Raw genomic sequence first — 26729 nt, 5'->3', positions numbered from 1 at the left:
CAAAGTTCATGATTACAGTATCCCTAATTCAGTGTTCATGGCAAGTTTTTAGAACATAAGTACAAGGAATAATGAGAATCAACTGTATTTCTTTCTCTGGATTTTTAACTGTCTTCCTGTGCTTGTGCTTTTCCTTTCTTGAAGATGATCGATCATGTTTGCTAAGGAGCAGAGGCCTTAGCAGAGGTCTACAGCAGGGTGACCTGTAGACTGGGTGGCCCCTACAGACAAGCGCTCACCCCAGTACTGCCTGCACTTCTGTGGCGCCTTTGTTCAGGTCACTAGCCCATGAATCTGCTTCCTTCCCTCCCACTGACCTTTCGATTCAACCAGTGGTAGAGTCTTGACTGTGGTGGTCTGGAGCAGGTTTCGCAACTCCTCGTATGTGCAGGAAGCTGAAACAAACTTCACATCCCGTACCATGATGTCCTCAACAAAGATTGTAAATTTGCTATGGAGGGAGAAAGCACCGGGGAGGTTAGCCCCACCATATGTGCCTGTCCCTTGGCTGTCCCTTCCACTCCTCCCGTGAGGTTTTCACCATGCATTTGATCACTCATAAAATTAGTAAGTACACGAGAATATAAAAATAAGTAAAACAAAAAAAAAGGCAGTGGATCCAGACATCAACCCTAACCTCATTCTCAGTCTCAGAACCTCCCACCCCCACCCCATCAGATCTGAACTAATTCCAGCTGGTGCCCCTGACCTGAGCTGGTTCCAACCAAGGTCAGGCAAGTAGGGTAGCTTCTTGACCTGGATGATGCTGTCGTAAAGGGAGGGCTGCAGGCTCTGAGCCACCATGTTGGCCAAAATAACAGCCACCATCATGGGTAGGATGTGAGCAATCTGACCCGTTAGTTCGAAGCAAATCACGGCCGTGGAGACTGTGTGGGACACCGCGCCAGTCAGCGCTGCTGCTCCTGGAACCGGAAACAGATGTGCACCCTGCTTAGGGCTGCCTTTCCTGGCGTGGGGGCTATGCGGGCCGTGATGGGCAGTGACGGGCGGGACCCGGGGGGCGGGGAGACGTGACCCCGGGCCGCGCCAGCACTCCTAAGATGACCCTGTGTCAAGTAGGGGCTAGAATGCTGAGCTCTTACAAAATCATTTTGACCTCATTCTATGACCTTTGGCAACTTAAAAAATTTTGTGTGTCCAAATTTTCATTCATAAAATATAGTGATGTGCTATCTGTTCCTTGCTTGTAAACAATTGCATCACTCTTAACTGAGCGTTTAAAAAAACCCATTTACAGCATTTTATTTTGGGCCTCAGGTTCTGATGCCAACAATTTATGAGCGGATTCAAAACCCAAGAATCATGCTGTGGGCTTGGAGCAATGAGATCCTGATTCTATTTCTCAATGGTATGAGAAGAACTTAATCCTTCTGGAACCCCATGCTCTCATCTCTAAGGTGAAAGAGGTCATTAGATAAGTTCTAAGGCCCTTGCAGGTCTAAAACATTACGACTCCATAAGCTCTTTGAAGAAAGAATCTGTCTTACTTGGTTTTGGATATGATTTCCCATCAGCCAAAGAGTCCCTAGTGCATTAACTTTATTTCTTGTTTAAACATGGGAAGATATGCTATGAGAAAAGATGCTGGGGAAGCCACACATGAAAATAGAATAAGAAAAAGTCATAAAAGATAAAGATTGGGAGGAATGGTTTTACTGGATAATGCATGCAATATACTATAGAACATTAATACAGGAGATATATATATATATATCTCCAATATATAAGCTCATATATATATATGGGCTTCCCAGGTAGCTCACTGGTAAAGAATTTGCCTGTCAATGCAAGAATCACAGAATATATAGGTTTGATCCCTGGGTCAGAAAGACCCCCTAGAGGAGGGCATGGCAACCCACTCCAGTATTCTTGCCTGGTGAATCCTATGGACAGAGGAGCCTGGTGGGCTACAGTTCATAGGATCACAGAGAGTCAGACATGGCTGAAGTGACATAGCATGCATGCATGCTAAGGGAAATGTCTACCAGGGAGGTTGAAGGGATATCTGAGAGGCATGAAGATAGGGAATAATAGCAGATGCAAGAAGTTTTTGTACAGAACTGTGATGGGCGACTAAGGTCACCGTATGTTCTATAAAGCTGATTAGTTCTATATCAAAGGGAAGTGTGGGATTAGATGTCATGGGATTTTGGTAAAGAGGAGAGGGAGGGAGGAAGCATAACGATTCTAGAGAATATCCTGGTCATTTTGTTAGACATGGTTTTTGGGTGGAAGGGACTATACATATAATGGGAAAAGATAATCTCAGACTCTCAAAAGGTTAGACATCTCAGAAGTCATTTTAGAATAAAGAAACTAAAGTGCAGAAAGGCAGGTAATCTGCCCCATGGTCATCCAGTGACAAGAGCTGGGGATGAGACCAGAGCCCACATTTCTTAGCTCTTAGTCACGTGCTCCTAAGACTCGTCAACATGAGCACATCAGCGGGTAGGCGTATTCGAGCCAGTCACAAGCACTGTTCTTTCCACGATTCTTTGGAGAAAAAGAAAAAGCCCTTACCAAACACTCAGAGCCAATCCTAGGTGTTCTCATCCTTATTATCTCATTTAATCCCTAAAATCCCTATTCTGTGTGAAGAAAGAGGGAGGCTCAAAGATGTATAATGACAGCTAATTAGAGTCAGAGCCAAGGGCTAATTATTTAAATAAAAGTTGAATTAAATAGCATTAAATGAGGACCGTTTTGTATAGCTTGGAATGCAGATGTCATGGGAGAGTCTGAGTGCGGGTGTCCGGGGTTACAGGAGGGTGGAATGTGTCTTACCAATAACTGCGTAGCCCCCAGGTAGGATCTTATAGATGATGTCATCAAATAAGATACCATCTGGGAAAAGCATGGCCATGATCTCTCCTACTAGCCTTCCGAATGCAGCTCCTAGGGAGAGACCAAAGGAAGGAAGGGATTCAAGGTCTTTATCCTCCATTTTTTAAGAGCCAGTGCCTCCTGGGGTGCTAAGACTGAACACAAGTCCCCAGCATTCCAGGCCTTTCCTTATTTTCGCAGTACCCTAGCCTGAACCACCAGTAAGGTCCCAGGCTTCTCATCAGAACTTACCGAGCACGAACACAGGCATGAAGCCTCCGCAGGGTATGGGCATGGTGGTGGCCACGATGGACATCCAGAACTGGGGTAAAAAGAGGCGTCAGCGCACCCTCTAGACTGTGTCCAACACATACACACACACACTCACTCACAACCCCCTTCTTTGCTGCTTCTTGTTCCAAGAGGTACAGAAATCCTGGGGGAGCTAATCCCTCTGGAAGTTATCTTGTCTGTCACCTTCCCCCAGAACCAAAAACAGCATGGAGCACTCAGGCTAAGATATCACCAAAGACAACATTATAAGAAGGTTCCTCCAGGCAGTTAACCCAAACTGCTCCTACTTGGAGTGACAATATTTGCCTTTAGATAATCAAAACAAAAATTGGGGCCCCAGGGGACTCCTCTGTCACTGCCCCCAAAGGGTCCTAGCCCACTGTATCCTCTTAACCCCAAAATGTCACCTCAGCAAAGCAACCTGATATCCTCTTGAACCTGGAGGATATCTTTTCCTGGCCAGACTATGTTTCTGAAAAACAGCCTCATTTCCAAGCGGCAGACACCTTCAAGTCATAGTGACTTACTGTGTGACTGACTTAGCTTCAGTAAGGTCATTTACAAAGCCATCTACATGGCAAACCTCACAAGGGAGCCTGGAGTGAAGATGGCCCTGCCTGAGCCATTTGCTTTAACATTTTCCTTTAACATCAAATCACCTTCAACAAAGATCAGAAAATCAGATCTGTCTGGACCAACCTGCAAGAGCACATTGCGAGAGCCAGCTAAGCCAGCCAGCGTCATAGAAAAGAACTCTAAGGCCAAGATAGTATTCCAAAAGGAATTGGGATGATTTTAGCAAAAGTAATATGTATAATTGCTTTATGATGTTGTGTTGGTTTCTGCTGTATATTATTGTCTTTTGAGGTCAGCCCTGGCTCAAGGGAATCTCTCTAAGGTTCAGAAAATGAGAAACTTTATTTCTCATTAGTTTACAATAAAGTTGGTGCTGTTTCCAGTTGTACATATTTTTATCCTGGTAATTTGTTTTGACCCTTAGCTGCTGTCATCTTTTACCAAATTAGTTTGAGACCTTTTTCTAAGATTGGTTTACTTATTTTGGAAGTCATATGTAAACCTGTTGCTTAATTTATATATCATGTCACATGTTTTTGTTTCTTTTACAGATATTTCAAAAGTTCAATCACTAGTCTTTTCCCCATTCTGTTTCTCAGTTCTTTTGCCTACTCTGCTCTGAATAAGGGCTTCCCTTGTGGCTCAGCTGGTAAAGAATCTGCCTGCAATGTGGGAGACCTGGGTTCAATCCCTGAGTTGGGAAGATCCCCTGGAGAAGGGAAAGGCTACCTACTCCAGTATTCTGGCCTAGAGAATTTCATGGACTGTATAGCCCATGGGGTCACAAAGATGAAAAACTGCACCAACTTTATTGTAAACTAATGAGAAATAAAGTTTCTCACTTTCTGAACCTTAGAGAGATTCCCTTGAGCCAGGGCTGACCTCAGAAGACAATGATAAACGTACAGCAAAAATCAACACAACATCGTAAAGCAATTTACCCACAATTAAAAATAAATTAAAAAAAAGAATGTTAAAGGCTCTGAGAAGGCTTTGTCCCATAAGCTCTGGGATCAGGCAAAATACATATGTGTCAGAATGCACGTGTGCATGCTAAGTCACTTCATTCGTGTCCGACTCTTTGCCACCCTGTAGACTATTGCCCTCTGCCCATGGGGTTCTCCAGGCAGGAATACCTGAATGAGTTGTCATTTCCAACTGTCAGAACAGAACTGTTTAAAACAGCAAAGTTGAGAACAGCAGAGTTAGATATATAAATGAAGAGGGTTGCAGATTGCAAATTCCTTGCGTGTGTAACAAGTTCGCCTTGTCTCTGCCTTCTCTCAGTACCAGCACAGTGCTCAGTAAATGCAGGTAGGATGTAGGTAGGTGGGAGGTAGGTAGGTAGGAGGTAGGAAGGTAAGTTAAGTAGACAGGAAGGAAGGAAAGAAAGAAGAGTTTGGTCAAACAGTATTCATACAAAGCAGAAAAGCTTCTCAGAGCTAATATTTGCTTAAAACACCCACCAGTAATGCTTGCAGGGGAACTTGTTTGAACTGTGATGAGCAGACGTCACTGAAGACTACCCCATTGGACTGTCTGGAGACGGAGTTCTAGATGCTGATAGTTTAAGCTTCTTAAGGGATCCTGACTCATAACATTTGGAGACCTCTTGAACTATTCTGTACTATCTCTTTGGAATAAGTACATGAAAGACATAAGGGATTTTGTAGGCTCAGGTTAATCTGAAAGCTCCCGTAATACAGATAATAGGTGGCTGATGGGTCTGATTTCAGGGGATGAACTTTAGATTATCCTCCAAGATACACGTAAGAAGAGGCTCAGCATCACAGTACACTGAAAGTTATCAACTCCTGCAGCACCGAGGTGGATGCTTGAGACTAGCAAATTTTTGAGTTGTTAGCACACAAAAGGGAAAATCCAGAAGCAGGGCAAGCGACCTGGAACACAAATTACTCCCAAGATTTTAAGCCCCCAGTTCTAGAGAAGTGGGAAACTAGAGACCCCTTCTCACAGATTGTGTTTTATTTAGATGCTTCACAAGGAGGAAGCACAGGAAGATTAGGCAAGAATTCTCCAGAGCCTTGGGCTGTACTGAGAACTCAATGATACTAGCTAATAACGTTAGACTCATTAAAAAGGAAATGGAGATGTTGTAATCATATTCTTGCTCATTAGAGACACACCAGACTCACAACAAGATGATAACTTTCCATGTCTTAAAATTGAGAAGATGGACATTCCCTTCATCAGTATTACAAAACAGCTGAACTGAGAATCCTATCTGTGAACACAGATACTGCCAGAAGACCACATGGGCTAAATTTCAAATTAGACTGGAAAAATAGTTCCAGTCAATTTTATGTTTTAATGTGGCTAGGTACCTTTACTGTCCACATTTTGGAAATAAAAAGGATGTGGTTATATGTCCAGTGATAGGAGAGTAAAGATACTGGAAGCAGTGATAACGAGGTAATGTAGATTTATAGCAGCGGATGGTTTTATGTTTAAAATATTATAGAATAGTACAGGCCTGCTGCAAACTGTTGGGCTTGAAATATAGCCCAAGAAATGTGAGTTTCTTTTCTTTAAAAAAAATAATTTATTTATTGGCTGTGCTGGGTCTTTGTTGCTGCTCGGGCTTTTCACTAGTTGCGGCAAGTGAGGGCTACCCTCTAGCTGTGATGCACGCGCTTCTCATCTCTCACTGTGGAGTACAGGTTCCAGGGCACTCGGAGTTCCGTAGCTGTAGCTCCCGGGCTCAAGAGCACAGGCTCAATAGTTGTGGTGCACGGGCCTATTTGCTCCAAGGCATGTGGGATCTTTCCAGAGCAGGGATCAAACTCGTGTCTCCAGCATTGGCAGGTGGATTCTATATCACTGAGCTGCCAGGGAAGCCCCGAGTTTCTTTTCTTGATTCTCTTTTATGTAGACATTAATGAGGATGTAATTAAGTAAGAAATCAGTGAGTGACATACAGCCTAGTCCTTCTATATAATCCAAGTAGGTTTCTCAGAATAAACCTCTGTCTGCAAAGTGGGATCCAGAGATAGGCTTGGATATCTGGGGAAATGAGGCAAGGCATGAAGGAGATGTTGAAAATATATACAGAATTTTGTTTCTCCCCAAATTTTCAAACACTTAATGTTTCAAAAATATATATGATCCCAAAGAGGCAGTTTAGTCTAGAAGAGTATCACAAAAACAGAATTATTATCATTGAACAATAAATTCTGAGATGCCATCAAAACTTGGACTTGGTTACTGCAGATGGGTTTGTATGTTCAACAGCTAATTACAAGGAGCTGGGGTTTATAAATTAGAGAAGATAAACTCTATAATGAAAAATCATATCCCTAGCAAGACACTGAGAACTTTTATGATTAAAAAAAAAATCAAATCTATTGAAGGAAGAAATGAAAATGATCTAATTGATAAAATGGGTGTGCTAAATATGGAAGGCACAGGCCTAATTAGCCCATGTGGAATGGAATAGGAAACAGAACGCATAAATACAGCTCCCAGAAGCCCACAGCAAATCCTGAAAACGTAGTGACAGAGTTGGAACCTGGTATGTCAAGCACTTGGTATCTCTAATCATAAGACCATTGACAAGCACATTAAATGAGCAGCAAAAAACCAAGAAGAAATTTTTAAATAACTTTTCCAACCAAGCATTAGATACACCAAAGATCAATAATCAAGTATCACATATTTGGCACACAGTAGGTGCATTAGAACACTTATTGAATAAATGGATGGAAGAACCCACAATGGCTATTACAATGTAACTTAGTGACTCATATCCTATGGAAATAGAGTTTCACAGTAAGTATCAAGAATAAGTTGCATATTGAAATTAGACAGTAGCCCCACTCGCTGCAACTAGAGAAACCCCACGTGCAGCAACAAAGACCCAGAGCAGCCAAAAATAATTAATTTTTTAAAAAAAGATTCTCTTTAGAAAAGAATAACTTAATAAACATGAAAGTTCAATGTGGACAGAACTCTCTGGCTTTGGTAAATTACATGGGAATGAAGAACCAAAGAATTGCCTTTTGTGGGTGAATTCTTAATAGGCAAGGTATCCAGTGATAACACCAACCAGAACACTCCTTATGCATGATTCTGAACATCTAGATGTCTCTTGCTTTATCATGTATATTTTAAACATATCAACTTTTGTGGATTCACCTAAAGTCTGCCCCAAAGTACTGTCAAACCCACTAAAATGTATGTAAAAAATTGTGCTATAGACAAATAGAATCATTACTTAGATTTGTTTAAAAGAAATCAAATGAAAACCCTAATATATAGAGGAAAATCATGGGCTATTCAGACAAGGTTTAGTCGCTAAGTCATGTCTGACTCTTGTGGCCCCATGGGCTGGAGCCCACCAGGCTCCTCTGTCCATGGGACTCTCCAGGTGAGAATACTGGAGTGGGTTGCTATTTTCTCCTCCAAATATATACAGGAAAATCAAGGGCTATTCAGACAAGACATACTATTAATAATGAGGCAATCATCAAAAAGAGAGAAAAAGACAAAAAGCAATTATAACAGATGTCACAACCAGGGGTGGAAATAAAAATAACCTTGTACAAGGCAGTAACTGAAAAGTCTATAACCATGTGATCCTTGATGGGAAGATATGAGAAAGAACCAGTGTAAGTAAAAGAGATCAGCTTTTGTTTCCTAGCTGAAGTTAGAAGAAAATGGTTTACGAATGGCAAAATCCTCACAGCCTTGTTACCTCAAGAGAGAATAATAATATTGTAAAGATTATTTATAGTCACTAATAAAATGGATTTAAATATTTTATCTCTTTTGTAATCCTAGAGAAGAGATTATCCACCAGACTGGGAGAAAAACGGATACGCAAATCATCTGAAAATGGATAATCAGATGCTGGAGATGAAGTACCTAATTATCTAATATGTGGAGAGATTTGGTTAATTTATCTGAGGTCTTCACACAGTTATTGTATTGTTTAAGCTCTGTCTTGTCCCTATTTACTCAGTGGCTGCAATGTCTCAGTAATTTAGCAAGTGGAACCTTTAGAAGGGTTATAATAATTATGACATCATGAAGTCAACATGAATGGAACATTAACCCAGATGTGGGTTCGGTTTTCTAGATGAGCAACTTATTACTACTTAGGCTCTGATTTCCAAGTTGCTTCTTTTTAGGTGGGACAAAGACCAGGCCAAGTTTTACCCTTCCCTACCTTATGCAAAGGGGCTTCCCTAGTGGCTCAGACAGTAAAGGGTTTCCCAGGTGGCGCTAGTGGTAAAGAATCTGCCTGCCAATGCAGGAGACTACAGATGCGGAGAAGGCAATGGCACCCACTCCAGTACTCTTGCCTGGAAAATCCCCTGGACAGAGGAGCCTGGTGGGCTGCAGCCATGGCGTCGCAAAGAGTAAGACACAAAGGAGCACGCACATACACCCCTTATGCAAACCCTGGTTCCTAGGTTGAAAACAGAAGCTCAGGGAGCCAGGGGTGTAAGGAGAGGTACCTTCATGATGAAGAAGAGGAGGAGGACGATAACAACGCTGGCCTTGGGGTGGATCCACACAGCTGACCGGCCCAGGCTCTCGGGGTTCCCCATATGTTTTACCCACGTATTGTTGTCAAACAGGGTACTGATGGCTTCCCGAGGCATCAGCTGTGAGAGGAGGAAGCAAAAGGGAGCAGTTCTCCAGGGATGCTCGGTACTTCCATTTTTTTAAAGAGAACCGATTCCCCGGTCTCATCTTTCATGGGCCCCTTTCCACTTTTTTCTCAGGGAGAGATGCCGTCCGTGGGGAAAAGCACGTATGCTCAGAAGCCTGAGGGTCACCTGCACAGTTTCCTCTTTTCCACGTGGCCTCATCCTGGTTTAGTCTCAGTCACGTGCTCAGTGACCTGACCCCCCACCCTCAAAGGTCACCCTTGGAGCTGACCTCTCCGGCCATGAACTGCCCTATTCCTGGTGGAAAGGTGAAGGAGGCGATGACAAAGGTGACGATTCCAGGATAGAGCAGGCGGCTGGAAAAGAAACAGGATTAATTACTTAGAATTAATCCTCATCCTAATTTGGCCAACCCACAGTGGATGCCACACCCTGGAAATCTGAAGTTTCCTGGCGTTCCCCTGTGGTCTCAGACCATTAGACTGAGCACTCTCTCCACCAATAAGCAATCTTTAAAGGGGAAACCACACCGCTCGTCCCTAGTAGGGTATCCGGGCTTCTATATTTTATCACAAGCCACCAAAAGGCATTTAACGCCTTCCGCCAAGATTAAAAGGGAGGAACTCTTGGAGAAACCAGAGAGTAAACGGGTAGGGCGGTGACTCACTGCTTAGCCAGAAACTGGCTGAGGACCTTGTGCTTTCGGACACCAATCATGACTTGGCGATGCAGATACACAAACACAGCTCCCAGGAACCCACAGCAAATCCTGAGGGTGCAAGCCATACAGAAATGAAACCCTCATTCCTCGGCCCTGGCCACTGCAGGGAAGCAAATACCAGGCGTCCACCTGCCTTTCTACCCACCTCGCCCCCGACAATTTCCACCTTACCCATGCCCACGCCAACTTCCCAGCTTGGGTCCTTTCCAATCCAAAGCTTTGCCCCAGCCCTGCCCCTCCCCCGCTCCCAGAGCAGCCACTGACCCAATAATCGCAAAGGCTGGGAGTTCCTGCAGGTCAAAGGGGAAGTCCATTCGGAAATTGGTTCTGAAGAGGGCTGTGATGGTGACTACAGGATGGAAAGGCCAAGGTCACTGTGGGAGTGTCACAGAAGCCATCGAGAAGGGCCCAAGCTCATCAGCCTTAAGGATTAAAGCTTCCTCCAAACGTACTGGCCCCTGTCCTGTTTCTTTTTTTCTAACACTGCTGGCAGAAACGGGCTTCGTTTATGGCTCAGCCGTAAAGAATCCGCCTGCCAGGGCAGGAGATGCAGATTCGATGCCTAGATCAGGAAGATCCCCAGAAGGAAATGGCAGCCCACTCCAGCATTCTTACCTGGAAAATTCCATGGACAGAGGAGCCTGGCGGGCTACAGCCCATGGGGTCGCAGAAGAGTCAGACACGACTTAGCGACTAAACAACAACCCTACTCCACGACCTGTACCTTTGCCCTCTATATACCCTTGGGCCTTGGTCCCACTTCCCAAATGATGCTTCCCATGTTACCAGCATCCTTGTTCCACACGGCCAGCACTCGGAAAACAAAGGCACTGAACGTGGCTGCAAAGAATCCTCGCCAGTAGTTCCTCACAGCGAAGTAGGTGGAGGTGACCTCGATGCTAAACAGCACTCCTACGGGGCAAGGAAGTCAGGTCAGGTGCAGGCCAGGGGTGAGGCTCTCTCCCACACACCCACCCTGGGGACCCCAGGAGCTTTGGCTCCTTGAGCCACGAAGGGGGAGCAGTAGTGGGAACAGATGGTCTCTTGGAGTGTGCCATGCTCTAAACCATATACCTGCCCACGCTAGCACTTTTTGCAGACCAGAGAGATGGTTCAACTAGACACAGAGAAGATGGGAAAGGAGCGGGGTTTAACCCACAACAAATGATGGTTGTGCCTGCTCTACCCCTTTGAAATCAGGGCTGGGTGGAATTCACGGTTGTCTGATATCCACAGGGATCTGAAAATTTTCTGCAGAAAAGTTACAAGGGGGAAAGCTTCCAGAGTGAGTGTTCATCAGAGCACGCAGCAGAGCTCAAGATTTACCCCATAACGCCACCACCCCTGCAATCTCTCCTCCCTTCTCCCATGCGTCATGTACCCTACAACTTTTAGGGAAGAAACAAGAAAAATAAAAAGGAAGGGCCTTTGTAAGAGCTGACAGTACTCAGTATTCCAAGAGAGGATTCATTAATATTTTTTTCTAAGTAAAATGTAAAAAACCTGACTTAAAAGGACCAGATCCAGGGGGGGAGGAGACCAAGAAGCTCAAAGAAGTTACAAACCATTATGCTTAAGAAAAGCGGGTGAGGTAGAAGGCAAGCTAATTCAGAGTCCTAAGTTGCCCTGTTTCTGAGAGTAGATGCTGGAGCAGAAATGAGAAGGTAAATAAACAGAAAAATAGCAAGAGCTGGTGGAAACAAAGGAAGGAAGCTAACAAGGGCATAAAAGACTCAAGAGATGCAAAGAAAATAATCTTTACACGTACCATGAATCAGGGAGATGACTGTGATTAGATGCAAAGTGGAAGCTGACAGCAGAATTACCTAACATCTGGCTAAGCCTCATCTTTATCAGAGCTGAAGAAGGAAGACAACAAATGCAGCCTATAACTGCATGAGTGGAAAGAGCCCTGGCCCCCAGGAAAGCTGTGAACTAGGTCAGGTTCCTGTCCTTTGCTCTCTGTGGCTACTGGTCGGCCAAGAACCACCCCCGCCCCCCGCCACCAACCATGCCACCTGCTTCCCATTTCTGGTGGCCTCTCACATCCGAGCCATTTTCTTCCCCCTGTTCTAGATTCCAAAAGTCACATCTCTTGATTTCTCAGGACTCCAGCCCTTTCTGCTGCAGGTGACAGTCAATGGTGATAGGAAGTCATTTATGCCACAGCGAGGGTGGCCTAATGGTTGCTCCTGTGTGGAACAGCTGCTGCACTTGGGCAGAGGATGCCTTGTGGTTTCCCTTCTCTGGGAACCAGTCCCCCCTCTCTGGGATCCCCAGTCCCCCTCTGCAGGTAAAAACAGTCCATCCCTTATCTTGTTTTCTGGGAATCTGGGGCATCAGAGCACGTGTTAGCAGTTTCAGAGGTAGTTCTCTATTTACATCTCTGAGGTCCCCCTAGGACTGAAGGTTCTTTTGGATTCCCAGCACCTAACACCTATGTGCCTGGTACATCATCAGGCTTCAAAGCCTTGTCCTATGGATCAGAGGAGAGGAGAGATGAGGGGAGGGGAAGGAGGGGAGATGGGGAACAGGGGAAGGAAGAAAAAGAGCAAGGGATCATAGATGGGTGGAATTTCAGAAAACAGGGACTCTGAGGGACAGCCCTTTGACAACCATCCCTGGCCCGCCCCCGCTCCCCAAATCTCATCAGGTTCGGCAGGTGCTCTTTTGGCCTAAAAGGAGGATTTGGGGAGTCGGGGGTGGGGGGGCGTCACGCAGAACAAACTGCTCCTTTTCTTCACCAGTAACAAAGAGTCGGAGACGACTGAGCAACTGAACTGAACTGAACAAAACCAAAGTTGGCTCTGATTTGTCGAAATGTAAACTATCCAACTTACGAATATTTGACGACCAGCTTTAGAAATCCTAGCCTAGATTTCCCTTCCCGAGTTCTGGGACACGTTCTGTAACAGTCTGTCACTGTGTACTTCGGAACGAGAGTGAATTTTCATATTTGCCTGAGCCAAACAGAAAATGTGCCGCTGAAAGGAAACAAAGCATTAAAACACACAAACAGCACTTGGAAGCTCTGGGCTCCTAGGTTCCGGAACGTCGCTCTCTTTCCCACCCTGCAGGCTCCTCTCTGTCTCCTCCTCTGGCGCCAGGGGCCCTGGTCTCTGACTCTTGCGACTCATAGGTCCACTTTTTCAACGTCATCTATGCTGATGGCTTAACTACCATCCCCATGCTAACCGAAGGGCTGACAAAGCCATGCTTTCAGCTCAGTTTCTGGACTCCAGACTCAGCAAGCCAGCTGCCTATTTGACGTCACTTGGAGATGTCGCAGGAACTTCAAACTCAATGTATTCAAAGCGAAATGTATCAACTCTCTTAGGCCTGTTTCACTTCCTATATTCCCTATCTTGCTTGCAACACCACGATCCACCGCATGTTCCTCCTTATAAAACTGAAAGTTAGCCTAGATTCCTTTCTTATCTTTCATAACCTTGCATAAATCAGTCACCAGGTGCCATTCATTTCCTTTTCTATCACCCTTATATATCATCCTGTTCTCTATCTCCTCTGCCTCTGCCCAGTTCAGCCTCTCACCATCTAGCATCATCAGGACTATGACAATAGTCTTCTTGTTAATCCTGGATAAATCCTGTTAATCCACAGGCCAGTTCTGTCTGGCCAAAGCTGGCCATGTCACTATCTTGTTCGAAACTCTTCCCCAACTCCCCTTCACCCATGACAGCATTTCCCAAAGTCGGGTCCATGAGATACTACGAGTTCCCTAAAGAGGGTCCTTGCAAAAAGGATTCTGCGGGACATACTGTCTTTGAGCCACATGTGGGATATTCACAGGGCATGTCAGTGTATTGAACTCTTCCTGTTTAAAAAAGCTATCTATTCAACACAGTATTTTCCAACCTATCTGATCTTGGAACACTGTTTACATGTTATGTCTACTAACACCAGGAACTGTGTTCTGTACAACACATTCAGGCAAACTCTAGCCTAGAGAATGAAACTGACATTCTTGAGCATTTCCTACAATGACCTTCATGAATCACCCCCCAGGTACCTGTCCAGACTCATTTCCTGTCATTTCTTCCCCTGTGTCCTCCAGCAATGCTCATGTATTGACATTCTATTCTTGTATGTCTTGACTGTGCAATGCTGTTTCTTCTCTCCAGAATTATTCTTTGCACTTTGCCCAGGCTGCCACTGGGATGCTTCTCTGAGTGGGCTGTGATGGTCTGCTGGCCTTCCTGTCTACCCTTTCTGCTGTGGGTACCTGCAAGCATAGTAACCAGCATGGCACCCAGAGGTGCTATCTCTGCTCACAGCAGAGTGCATATATGGAGTCGTCTTAGCCAAATGTTGCAGTAGATTTCATCAGTGTAAGGCATTAAGAGCTGACTACAGAGTGAATAAATTACTCTAATACTATTTTTTTTGTTTAGAATTAATCCGTATTTGTAGAATATAGCTATCAAATAAGGTTATCTGCAAGTTCATTTGATATTTGCCACTTACTACAAACATCCTAAAAACAAAACATTTGAACTTTTCAATGCTTAACATTTTCTTATGTCAACTTATGTCAAGAGCCATGTTTTATCTGTAACTTAACTATTTGCCTCTCCCAGTGTCTAGACAGGATCATGAAGAATCTTCCTCATTCATCCCAGAAGCTCTAGTTTTATGCAAAAAAAAAAAAAAAATCATATTCTCTTCACTTTAAAAGAATCTGGATTAAAAACAAAACAACAAAAAATGCTACCCTTCTAAAAGTGTTCTTCAGACCTTCTGGATTTGTAAGGCAAAAGACTCAATAAAGGTGAGAGTGGGCATAAATGTAAGTGTGAATATGTGAACTTGTGCAGAAATCCCAACAGGCGAGCCTTCCCTGCTGGGGACATTGACTTTAATGCCAAGAGCTGACCACAGTAGTGCAAGCAGGATGCCAGCTACCTCGTTGGCCAACCTATCTCCCTTAGGCCGTGGGCGTTGCTTTAGCATCAGTTCAAGTGAACATGGTACATTTTCATTAACTGTTAATGTTTATCCATGTATCGTTCCTGAGCCAAGTCATCTTGGTTTCCTGAAGACTCTTCTATGAAAGGACTGATTACATTTTCATAATTGAAAGATCCCTCTAACAGCTGCATTTATGAAGCAGATGCCTTTCCTGCAATTCTGCTTCTCCAGTTGTTAACATGGTATCTTTTTTTATCACCAATGAATCCAACCAGTGATCTATATAATCCTTGCTCTGTTAATCTGGTTACAACTGTTACCAATGAGTAAATAAACAGATACAGCAGCTGTCTCTGACCATGCACACTTGTTAGTCATCCAGGACAAGGAAAAGTCTGAAAAGTTGCTCTTTGTCTAACATTAGTAGAAAGAGCTAAACTCAACTTTACATTGTGGTCAAGGAAAAATGGGACTTTAATTCTCATCTGTAGTCCTCATCTAAAGCTGACCATTGGCACTTCCTTGGTGGTTCAGTGGTTCAGACTCTGCACTGCCAATGCAGGGGGCTGGGTTCAATCCCTGGTCTGAGAACTAAGATCCCGCATGCTGTGTAGCATGCCCCAAATAAAAAAAAAGCTGACTATTCATCTAAATGTCTTTCCAGGTGGTGCTAGGGGTAAAGAAACTGCCTGCCAATGCAAGAAATGCAGGAGACACAGGTTCCATCCTTGGGTCGGGAAGATCCCCTGGAGAAGGAAATGGCAACCCATTCCAGTATTCTTGCTCGAAAATCCTATGGACAAAGGAGCCTGGCAGGCCACAGTCCATGGGGTTGCAAAGAGTTGGACACAACTGAGCACACACACATGTTAACCTAAATAAGGTCCACTCAAACCCCCAAGAAAGGCAATGCCAAAGAAGGCTCAAACTCCCAAGAAAGGCAATGCCAAAGAATGCTCAAACTACCATACAATTGCACTCATCTCACATGCTAGCAAAGTGATGCTCAAAATTCTCCAAGCCAGGCTTCAACAGTACGTGAACTTCCACATGTTCAAGCTGGATTTAGAAAAGGCAGAGGATCCAGAGACCAAATTGCCAACATCCATTAGATCATAGAAAAAGCAAGAGAGTTCCAGAAAAACATTTACTTCTGCTTTATTGACTACGCCAAAGCCTTTGACTGTGTGGATCACAACAAACTGTGGAAAATTCTTCAAGAGATGGGGATACAAGACGACCTGACCTGCCTCCTGAGAAATCTGTATGCAGGTCAAGAGGCAACTTAGAACTGGACATGGAACAACAGACTGGTTCCAAATCAGGAAAGGAGTATGTCAACTCAAGGCTGTATCTTGTCACCCTGCTTATTTAACTTATATGCAGAGTTCATCATGAGAAATGCTGGACTGGATGAAGCACAAGCTGGAATCAAGATTGCTGGGAGAAATATCAATAACCTCAGATATTCAGATAACATCACCCTTATGGCAGAAGAACTAAAGAATCTCTTGATGAAACTGAAAGAGAAGAGTGAAAAAGTTGGCTTAAAACTCAACATTCAGAAAACTAAGATCATGGCATCTGGTCCCATCACTTCATGGCAAATAGATGGGAAACAGTGGCTGACTTTATTTTTTTGGGCTCCAAAATCACTGCAGATGGTGACTGCAGCCAGGAAATGAAATGACACTTGCTCCTTAGAAGAAAAGATATGACCAACCTAAACAGCATATTAAAAAGCAGAGACATTACTTTGCCAACAAAGGTCCATCTAGTCAAAGCTATAGTTTTTCCAGTAGTCATGTATGAATGTGAGAGTTGGACTATAAAGAAAGCTGAGTGCCAAAAATTTGATGCTTTTGAACTGATGTGTTGGACAAGATTCTTGAGAGTCCCTTGGACAGCAAGGAGATCCAATCAGTCTATGCTAAAGGAAATCAGTCCTAAATATTCATTGGAAGGACTAATGCTGAAGCTGAAATTCCAATACTTTGGCCACCTAATGCAAAGAACTGACTCATTTGAAAAGACCCTGATGCTGGTAAAGATTGGAAGTGAGAGAAGGGGATGACAGAGGATGAGATGGTTGGATGGCATCACGAACTCTATGGACATGAGTTTGAGTAAGCTCCAGGAATTGGTGATGGATAGGGAGGCCTGGAGTGCTGCTGTCCATGGGGTCACAAAGAGTCGGACACAACTGTGCGACTGAACTGAACTGAAACTCCCATGCCCTTAACAACATACAAGCAAAGGTAAGTCTTCTTTTGGAGAAGAAAATACATACAAATGTCAACTATATAGAGATGCCAATTACACTTCAATTTAAAAAATGACAACAAAAAAATGAATGATTAAAGAGAAAAAAGTTAAAAAAAAAATGTACACACAAGTCCCCTGTTAGAGGATGTAATAAGTGAAGGGCAAAAATATCCAACAATACAAAAGTCTGTCTAGCTTCCCGGGTGGCACAGTGGTAAAGAATCCGCCTGCCTGTGCTGGAGACACAAGAGATGTGGGTGGATTCAGTCCCTGGGTCCAGAAGAGCTCCTGGAGGAGGAAATGGCAATGGAAACCCATGCCAGTCTTCCTGCCTGGGAAATCCCATGGACAGAGGAGCCTGGAGGGATACAGTCCATGGGGTTGCAAAGAGTCGGACACAAGTGAGCACTCAGAAACACAATATAAGTAGGGGTCCCACAGAGGCCACCTTGGTTTTCCTTCCTGCTTCTCCCACTTACTAACAGCAAGTCACTTACTCTCTCTCTTTAATATCAACCTCATACAGCTCTGGGCAAGAAGGGATGTAAAGTCTTTAGAATACTGCCTGCACATAGTAAATGCTCACTAAAAGCTATCTGGCTTTACCCTTCTTTAAACTGGTAATACCCAGACTTGGGGATGCTGGCAGTAACCATTTTGGGAGCAAGAACAGGCAAGTGCAGTGATGCAGGAGGGGATACATCACTTGCCTCCAAGAGGTGTCCCAAAACAGCAGCCGACTCCCACGGCACAGCCCACCGTCAGCATGTCAGTGTAATAGTATGGCTGCTACTAGGGGACAGACAGAGGGGGAGAGATAGACAGGGGGAGAGACAGACAGAGGGGGACAGGCAGACAGAGGGGGAGAGGCAGACAGAGGGGGAGAGGCAGACAGAGGGGGAGAGAAAGACAGAGGGGGAGAGGCAGACAGAGGGGGACAGGCAGAGGGGGAGAGGCAGACAGAGGAGGAGAGACAGACAGAGGGGGAGAGACAGACAGAGGGGGACAGGCAGACAGAGGGGGAGAGGCAGACAGAGGGGGACAGGCAGACAGAGAGGGACAGGCAGACAGAGGGCGAGAGGCAGGGAGGGGGAGAGACAGACAGAGGGTGAGAGGCAGAGGGCAAGAGGCAGGGAGGGGGAAGGCGGGCAGGAGAGGAAGGAGAACAGGCAAGGGGGTGGGGGGGGACAGAGAAGGAGAGACTTGAGTCACACGGAATCCATCGCAGGGGCCCCATCTCCCCAGTGCCATCCCAGGCCAAGAGAAACTGTTAGTTTGGCAAACAGGAATTGATCTCATAGCGCAAAGCCAGACATAGAAAATGAACAAGTTAGGTAAATTTACAGAAGGCAGGTAAGCCTAAATGGTCACCAGAGAAGGGGGCTGGGGACAATCGGGGCCAGAAGTATTAACAGGAAAGGGCTTTGGCAAATGGCAAGAAAGAGCCAGCAGCTTCTAAAAGAACACACAGCTCTCTGGTTTAAGAAAGTGAGTGATTCGGGATGTGATTCGGGGTCACTCCCTGAAAGGCCCACCCCCATCCCCCTTCCGCGAGCAGCCCCCCATCCCCACCCCACCCCAAAGCTTATGAGAGCACCCCCTCCACAACCCCTCAGGCCCACTGGGATAGGGAGGAAGTGAAACTTGCCTCCGACAGGGGCTGCGAAGCAGCAGCCCACGCCCACAGCGCAGGCCGACACCAGTAGGTCAAGCTGCCCAGGCACGGTCTGCAACAGAGGAGCGCGGGGACGAGGCGGTAGAGGGCTAGGGCGCGGCTGGAGCGCACGAGACGCGGGGTGGAGGACCAGGAACGACAAAGGGACGGGGCAGCCCCCGAGGGAATCGCGGAGGTTAACTGACACTGGGGCTGGCGGAGGAACGGACCATGTGCGACCTCCCCCAACCCCGAGGCAGGGCCCAGATCCGGGAGAGAGGGCGTCAAGGGATCAGCAAGGGCTTAAACAGCGGCATCGTCTGGCTCGAAGAGGCAGGCCAGGGGCACGTGGATGCAGGCTGCGGGAGCGGGGGTTAGCGCAGTGCCCGGCTCAGCATCGCGGCCAAGGCAGCCCAGCCCCACCTCCTTTGCCCTTCTCAGCCTTACCTCATACACCCCACAGAACACCGACATGAATTTGCTGAGGATGGCCGCGCAGATGCTGGCAATGTGAACAAAAGGGCCCTGGGAGAGAGGAGGGGGACGAGGGGTAAGGGGCAGGGGTCGGGTGGGGGGCCCTGGTGGCATTCTTGGACAGACATAGGTTGTTGGGGACAGTGTACCAGGGGCTAGAAATATAGCTAAGATAGAAGTTATGCCTTCGCAGAGATTCAACCCAGGGAGGAAGGGAGGTGATGCCTAGCACATTATCATTTCAGAAAATTCTAGAGGCTGTGAAGAAACTGACTAGTCAAAACTGGTTTTTCCAGTAGTCATGTATGGATGCAACAGTTGGGCATAAAGAAGGCTGAGTGCTGAAGAACTGGTGCTGGAGAAGATTCTTGAGAGCCCGCTGCACTGCAAGGAGATCCAACCAGTCCATCCTAAAGGAAATCAATCCTGAGTATTCACTGGAAGGACTGAGGCTGAAGCTGAAGCTCCAATAGGTTGGCCACCTGATGTGAAGAACTGACTCATTGGAAAAGACCCTGATGCTGGGAAAGATTGAAGGCAGGAGAAGGGGACGACAGAGGATGAGATGGTTGGATGGCATCACCGACTCAATGGACATGAGTTTGAACAAACTCTGGGAGATAGGGAAGGACAGGAAAGCCTGGCGTGCTGCAGTCCATGGGGTCGCAAAGAGTCAGACACGACTGAGTGGCTGAACACCAGAAGAGAGAGAGGAAACACAAGAGTGGGGTGGGGAAGGTCACAGCTGAGTAGGGCCTTGATGGACATGAAGGCAGAAGCCATGGGGTTCTCAGTAGAAGAAAGTCTCAGGCTGAGGGCACAGCAAGTACAAGAACCTGGAGGGGGGCAGGCTTGGTGGCTGAGCGGCAGAAACTGCCTTGTCATTCCAGCACCAGGAAGGAGGAGTAGCCTCGGAGGACAGAGGAGCCGAATCACCACAGGCTCCAGGAAATAAGTTTGGACTTCATTTTGAAAGGAATAGAGGGACTTCTCAGGGTGGTCCAGTGGTTAAGACCCTGCACTTCCACCACAGGGGGTGTAGGATCAATCCCTGGTTAGGGAACTAAGATCCCATATGTTGAATGGCCAAAAGAAAAAAAAAAAAGAAAGTGAAAAGTTCTTTGAAGTTCCTAGCAGCAGCAGCAGCAGCAACCAGAGGGCAGTTATTTCTGATACCATTTCTAAAAGATAAATCTGGTTGCAGCAGGGCAAGAAGTTACATGTAACTTCTTACAAGGTTACAAGTAACCTCGAAAAAAAGCACAGCCTGTTTTAGGTCTCAGTTTTCACAGGGTTTGTCTGGATTGTCTCTAAGGCAGTGGTTCTCGGCTGGGAGAGATTCTGCCCCCAGGGGACATCTGGCGATGTCTGGAGACTTTCGGATTGTCAAAATGCCTGGCTGCGGAGCTGCTGCTGGCTTGTAGGAGGGACAGGCTGGGAAGGTTGCTAATCCTACTAACGCACAGGACGGCCCCCTAGAACTCAGCCCCAGATGCCAGTAGTGATTGCCCCAAAGGTGACTCTGCTCTAAGCTACTCCCGGCTCTGATGTTTTTTGTCATTGTGTCCCAGGGTGAGGATCTTCCCTGTTACCCTAGGAATCGCGATGGTCCCAACCTCCCCACCCCGACCAGCTCCCTCTAGACTCTGTGGCGCCCTCTGCTGGAGGGCCTGCCCCGCTCACCCCTCAGAAACTGGTCTTACCTCTTTCCCTACAGGAATGCCACTGCCCAGCCCGGCGGTGAGGGCCACTACCTTGGCCACGAAGGCCTTGAGGGTGAGATACTCCTTCAGGACCACCCCGCGAAGAATTGTCTTCATTTCAGGAATTCCAGAGCCTGAAAGCGTGTTGTTGTTTTGTTGTTGTTTTAAGCGATTACGTGCAAGTTTAAGCAGGAGGTTAAAGGTAGATGGACATCCAGACAGTGGACATGGGACGGAGCGAGAGGTTTTGTGGTGGCGGGGCAGGGGCGGGGGTTGGTGAGCGGGGAGAGCGGGACAGTGGCAAAGCCGAGAACAGGCTTGGGAGCGCGGGGAAGAGATGCTGTGGGTTATGGTGACAGCGTGACGCGGTGGGATCTGGGAAATTCTCACCGACAGCCTGGGGAGAGATGAGCTGGCAGAAGAGGGCGCTGAAGAGGATGAGGGTTAGGGGGAAGCCGACCCAGACCAGGAATTGCAGAGGCAGGCTGGGCTGCATCTGGTAGTAGGACCACTTGTAGGCTGCGGAGACAGGCGTCCGGGCTCAGTCTTACGAGGATGTCGGTGCCGCCCCGATGCCCGCAGCGTGGAGAGCCGTGCTAAGAGCATGCTTGAGTGGCCACTGTCCCCGTTGGACCTCAGAAGTGGCTCTATTCTCATTTGACTCGTGGGGGGATCTGAGCCGGGGGACGTGACATGACTCATTCGAGTTCCCACCACCTGTGGGAGGTCGAGTGGACGGCAGTGCAGTAAACCACAGTGAGGGCACCTCCTTAGAGGCTGTGGGCACCCAGCCACTTGTTACCCTGGCAGGAGGGGCTCCTGGGACTCCACATGTTTCCAGTTGCCTGAACTGCAAAGCCCTCGGAAAAAGTAGCACAAGCTGGTCACCCTACGAGAGTGGCGCCCATAGCCTGGCTGATAGAAAGGGACAGGGAAAGTGGACCTGGGTCTGGTGTCCCTGGACTAGAGTCACACCTGTTCTTCTCTGAGCACCATCCCGAAGCTCCCCCAGCTTACCCTAGGTGGAAACTCTAGAACAACCACAGTGTGGGGAGGGCTAGGGGGGCAAAGGGCCATGTTACACCTACCCTGAAGTGTTTTGGCACTGACATAATCCATGCACCAGCTAACCAGAGCCATCAGGAGCCCCAGAAGCACCAGAAAGATCCAGTCTTCCCCTAACTTTCTTCTCACCACGAGTCCCAGGCGGTGCATACAATCTAGGGAAAGAAAGGACAGAGGAGCAGGTAACCAGTCGCTGCTCTGGGTGTGCGGCTTAGGGCTGGGAGCTGAGGGCCTCTCGGAGTCGGGTCTGTATGTCTCATTCCCTGAGTTCCTCCTCGCCTCTCTGCCCTGCAGAAGGCACCAGAGTCCAATTCCCCTCTGGCTACTTGATTCCCTTCTAAACTCTGCTTTCTTGGGGCTGTGTGGGAGGGATGGTGGGAAGGTAGTGTGAGAAGAACACGGGAGCCGTGTCTTTTCCTTGGAGGAGGGCTTTGGTGTGCAGATGGGGACCGTGAGTCAGAAATACACAATGAGTCCTCAGAGTTACTACCCTAATCCCTGAACCTCTTTCCTCTCCAGACACCTCCATTCCCCCGTCCCCGTCACCTTGACATTTAGAATCGTGATCCTCGTCCTTGCTGTCCACGGAAGCGCTGGAGCCCATCGTCTTGGGCATCTCGTTGTCTTGCTCCTTCCCTGAGAACTGCCCTTTGTGGTGGCCGTAAATCTGGATAGAGGGAGATGGGAAAGGTCTGTGTCATTGAAGAGTCAAAAGAAATAGAAGGAAGTATATAGAAGGAAATGGCACCCCACTCCAGTACTCTTGCCTGGAAAATCCCATGGACGGAGGAGCCTGGTAGGCTGCAGTCCATGGGGTCGCAAAGAGTTGGACATGACTGAGCAACTTCACTTCACTTCATATAGACCCACAGATATATCGAACAAACAGCTTTTTAAAATCCTGGGTGTTTGGTGCCCTGTGACAACCTAGAGGGGTGGGATGGAGTGGGAAGTGGAAGGGAGGTTCAAGACAGAGGGGACATATGTACACCTATGGCTGATTCATGTTGATGTATGGTAGAAGCTAGCATAACATTGCAAAGCAGTGATCCTCCAATCAAAAATAAATAGATTTTTAAAAAATCCTGTGTGTTGACGGCCTCGTGCAGGGTCACTTGGGTCATCAATGCCCTCCACTCCCCACCATCCATCCACACAGTTCCCACTCCTCGCCCTTGTCCATCCATCCACACCCCTGCCAGCTGTACTCATCTCTTTCAACAGCAGCCTTCAGCAAGGGAACCAGTTCCTACTCTGAAGCAGGGATAGGAGAACTGTGCTAAGACTGGGCATCTGTGTCAATGACATGTTTTGTGTGTCACTGCTTCCTGCTTCTTGGTCCCTCTGTCGCTTCCCTGGACCCCCCTCACACTGATATGGATGGGGTGAGGACAGGCTAGCAGGTGACTCCTGGTGGCTCTTGGCCTTGGTGTGTCTAGCTTTAATGAGGCTCCTCAGACGCCCTGCCAGGCTTAGAGAAGACCCATCCATATCCCCTCCCCGTGCTTGTAGGCACAAACTGGACGCCGCCCCCAAAAGTAGAGTGTGTGTGTTTGGGGTGTTGTATGTGTGCAAGGTATACTAACTCCTTTTAGCCTGCCCCACCTCCACTACAGTAACTCTGTCCTCTGGGGCCAGGGTCAGACCAGGCCACGTTGCTGGTTCTCGGAGAGCCTGAGTGGAAGAGATCTGATTTCACAATACGAGCAGTCGAGTTTATGCCTGAATCCTGAGCAGGAGGCACTAATACCCTGCTCCAGGATGAGGTTAGTGACCGAAGGGAGCCGTGTTTTCCTCCATGCCCTTCCCAGACCCGAGAGAAGACACTTCCCATGGGAGCCAGCACATGGAATACCTCACTCCACCTTAGATCCCAGGCTGGAGGAGATGAGAAGCGGGGGCTACATACCAAACCTGGGCTGGGAAACACTAAAAGAGTCCGATCTTGGGACTTCCCTGGTGGTCCAGTGGTGAAGAAGCCACCTTGCAATGCAGGGGACTTGGGTTCAACCCCTGGTCAGGGAACCAAGGTCCCACACTCTAAGCCACAACTACGGAGCCTGAAGGCACTCTGGAGCCCAAGCCACAACTAGAGACTCCACGTGCCACAACGAAAGATCCTGTGTGCCACAGCTAAGACCGAACGAAGTCAAATTATATAAATACATTTATAAAATAAAAATGAAAGAGCCAAATCTGTGCTGGCTGGACTAGGACTCACCATCTGAGCAGGGCTGGGAGGTGAAAGAGAGGTCAAGCCTGAAACAGGCGTATTGTCCCGATTCCTGAGTGTAGGGCCGGGGATGGGAGGATGGATGCAAAGATGCTGACAGTTGATAATTAATCATTGGGCAAGGGGTACTTGGGGATTCAATACACCACTCTTTCTATTTTTGTATAAGTGTGAAATTTCCATAATAAGATTTAAGCAGAGAAGAACAAAGGTCCAAGCTCCCCTTCATTGCACCTGCCCAACCTGATTTCCCACATCCCTTCGGCTTCGCGCTAGTGTGCTCACTTTGCTCGCCATCACCGGAAGGCGCCGCAGCTGCACCTTTACTAAGCTGACATCCCACTCAGACCGCATACCCGGCGACAGAGAGCCGAGGACCACGAGTGGGGGGGTCTTTCTGTCCAACCCCGCACTGTGTTCCAAGCTACCTTCTCCAGGAAGCCTGCTCTGACTCACCCCGGAGCCTCCCCTGGCTTTTGTGCCTTTGCCCCCCCAGCTGATTCTCCAGGAACTGCCCCCACCCACCATCCTCAGGACGGGTCAGGATTGAGACCTGGATTCTCTGGACCCCCAGCATGGAGATCCCCAGCCTAGCCCTCAGCTTCCCTGCCCTGCTTAGACCCCAAAGGAAACATAGTTCCACCCCCTCATCAGCTAAAACGTTTTTAAATCCTGATTTCCTGGTCCCTTCCACCCCCGCCCCCGACAGGTTCCATCCTGTCCCTCTACAGGCACGTTCACTTGCTGAACTTAACCTGGGTATTTATCTGCAACAAGCTCCCAATCTGTCCTTCGGGGATGCCCCCACCATCACTGCCCTTTCCTCAATGTCTACACCTGAAGGATATTTACCCTGGACTCATTGGAAAAGACCCTGATGCTGGGAAAGATTGAAGGCAGCAGCAGAAGAGAGCAACAGAGGGTGAGATGGTTGGATGGCATCATCGACTCAATGAATGAGTCTGAGCGAACTCCAGGAGGCAGCGAAGGACCGGGAAGCCTGGCGTGCTGCCGTCCATGGGGTCACACACAGTCGGACACGACTGAGCGACTGAACAACAAACCCCTAGTTAGTTCACCAGCAACCCCCCCTGCCCACCTCACTGAGATCAGAGCTCTGTATCTCTCCAGGTGCTACCACCACATGGGGCCTCACTTGATGAATCCTCCCACCTGCAAGTTTGATTATATTTCTTCTGCTCATTTGACACTGGTCTGTCTTGGATCACTGACCATGCTCTTCTGATCATCTTCTCCCCTTATCCCCACCTCTCTGCCTTCTGCAGAAGTGTGGGTGTGTGTGTTCTGCTGCGGGTGGGAAGGGAGAATCTGGTGGTGCCTGTGTGCAGGGTGAGGGGCACACAGAATTGTGGGCTCCTCTGCCAGTCCCCTTGTGTAGCTTATGTAAGCACAGGCTCGGCACCCATGTGTGGCTCTGCCTTCTCCCCCCCACATTTGGGGGATTCAGTTAGTAAACTTGTGTTCAGGTACACGTGTATCTCTATAGAAGGTGCCCACCGGGCTGAACCCAGACCTTTAAAGAATGTTCATATTTGGAACACACGACCGTGTACTTGAAGTTAGATCACACTGCCCCCTCTAGCCACCTGCCTCTCCATTTCCCCCGATCCGTGGCTCCTCTGGCTCCTGGACCCCACCGCCCCCTCCTCTGAGGACTTTACCTGTGTTGGGTGGGCGCTGGCATGGGGGCCTGCGTCCCTCCGGAGCCTGCGCTGCAGACCCCCGTCCTCGGAGGGCAGTCCGTAGCTGGTGCAGTGCTCAAAGGGCATGTACTGGTACTGGGGGGCGCTGCCCCACCAGCTGGGCTCGCCCCCGCACGGCTGGGCCCCGGACGGCTCCATGCCCCTGCCCCTGGCCAGGCTTCGGCCTGCTGGCCCCCACCCTCCCCCGAGAACAGCTCCTTAAGCCTCTCCTCCTGCTTGTCCCCAAGGCGTCTGGGGCAGCATGCCCACCCCCGGCTATTTATAGCCATCTCTCCGTCACATGACCCCCCCCACTGCCACATCTGATCTGCTTGGGGTCGAAGCAGGTGTGAGAGCCGTGCGGGGGAGGGGTGGGGACAAGAACCTGGGGGGCAGCCCCACAGGGAATTCCCCCAGCAGGACAAGCACTGGCCCACTCCTGCGTCATGAAGAGGATTCCAGCCCCATGTCACTGGTCTGGCTATAAATACTGTCCAGATCAGGGTGGAAGACAGCTTTAAGGCTTTTGGACCTGCGTGCTCCCAAAGTCTGCACACTCTAAGCAGCCCATCTCTTTTCTTCTGTCAGTCCATCCTTCCGTGGGGAGGTAGCGCTTAGGAGCTGGGTGGAGT

The 26729-nt window shown here is 47.9% G+C and overlaps 1 protein-coding gene across 1 annotated transcript in view; it reads right to left on the bottom strand.

Annotated features, from left to right (window-relative positions):
- The window catches only part of CLCN1 (chloride voltage-gated channel 1), a 38585-nt gene extending 12295 nt beyond the window's left edge, over positions 1 to 26290 (bottom strand). Inside the window, exons 1-16 of the mRNA XM_052638494.1 lie at positions 26077 to 26290; positions 22708 to 22828; positions 22185 to 22316; positions 21487 to 21615; positions 21097 to 21230; positions 19367 to 19444; positions 17976 to 18054; positions 10858 to 10983; positions 10336 to 10420; positions 10018 to 10119; positions 9622 to 9706; positions 9195 to 9344; positions 3097 to 3166; positions 2806 to 2916; positions 710 to 923; positions 318 to 451 (exon numbers count right to left, since the gene is read on the bottom strand). Of these exons, the coding sequence (XP_052494454.1) occupies positions 318 to 451; positions 710 to 923; positions 2806 to 2916; positions 3097 to 3166; positions 9195 to 9344; positions 9622 to 9706; positions 10018 to 10119; positions 10336 to 10420; positions 10858 to 10983; positions 17976 to 18054; positions 19367 to 19444; positions 21097 to 21230; positions 21487 to 21615; positions 22185 to 22316; positions 22708 to 22828; positions 26077 to 26256 (1930 nt within the window). The 5' untranslated portion in view covers positions 26257 to 26290. The remainder of the gene's footprint in view (positions 1 to 317; positions 452 to 709; positions 924 to 2805; positions 2917 to 3096; positions 3167 to 9194; positions 9345 to 9621; positions 9707 to 10017; positions 10120 to 10335; positions 10421 to 10857; positions 10984 to 17975; positions 18055 to 19366; positions 19445 to 21096; positions 21231 to 21486; positions 21616 to 22184; positions 22317 to 22707; positions 22829 to 26076) is intronic.
- Between the last annotated feature and the right edge of the window lie 439 nt (positions 26291 to 26729).

The sequence above is a fragment of the Budorcas taxicolor genome, chromosome 4 (genome assembly GCF_023091745.1).
Source record: "Budorcas taxicolor isolate Tak-1 chromosome 4, Takin1.1, whole genome shotgun sequence".
NCBI lineage: Eukaryota > Metazoa > Chordata > Mammalia > Artiodactyla > Bovidae > Budorcas > Budorcas taxicolor.
Note: the sequence above shows the minus strand (reverse complement) of the source record. Positions and strands in the feature narration are given on the sequence as shown.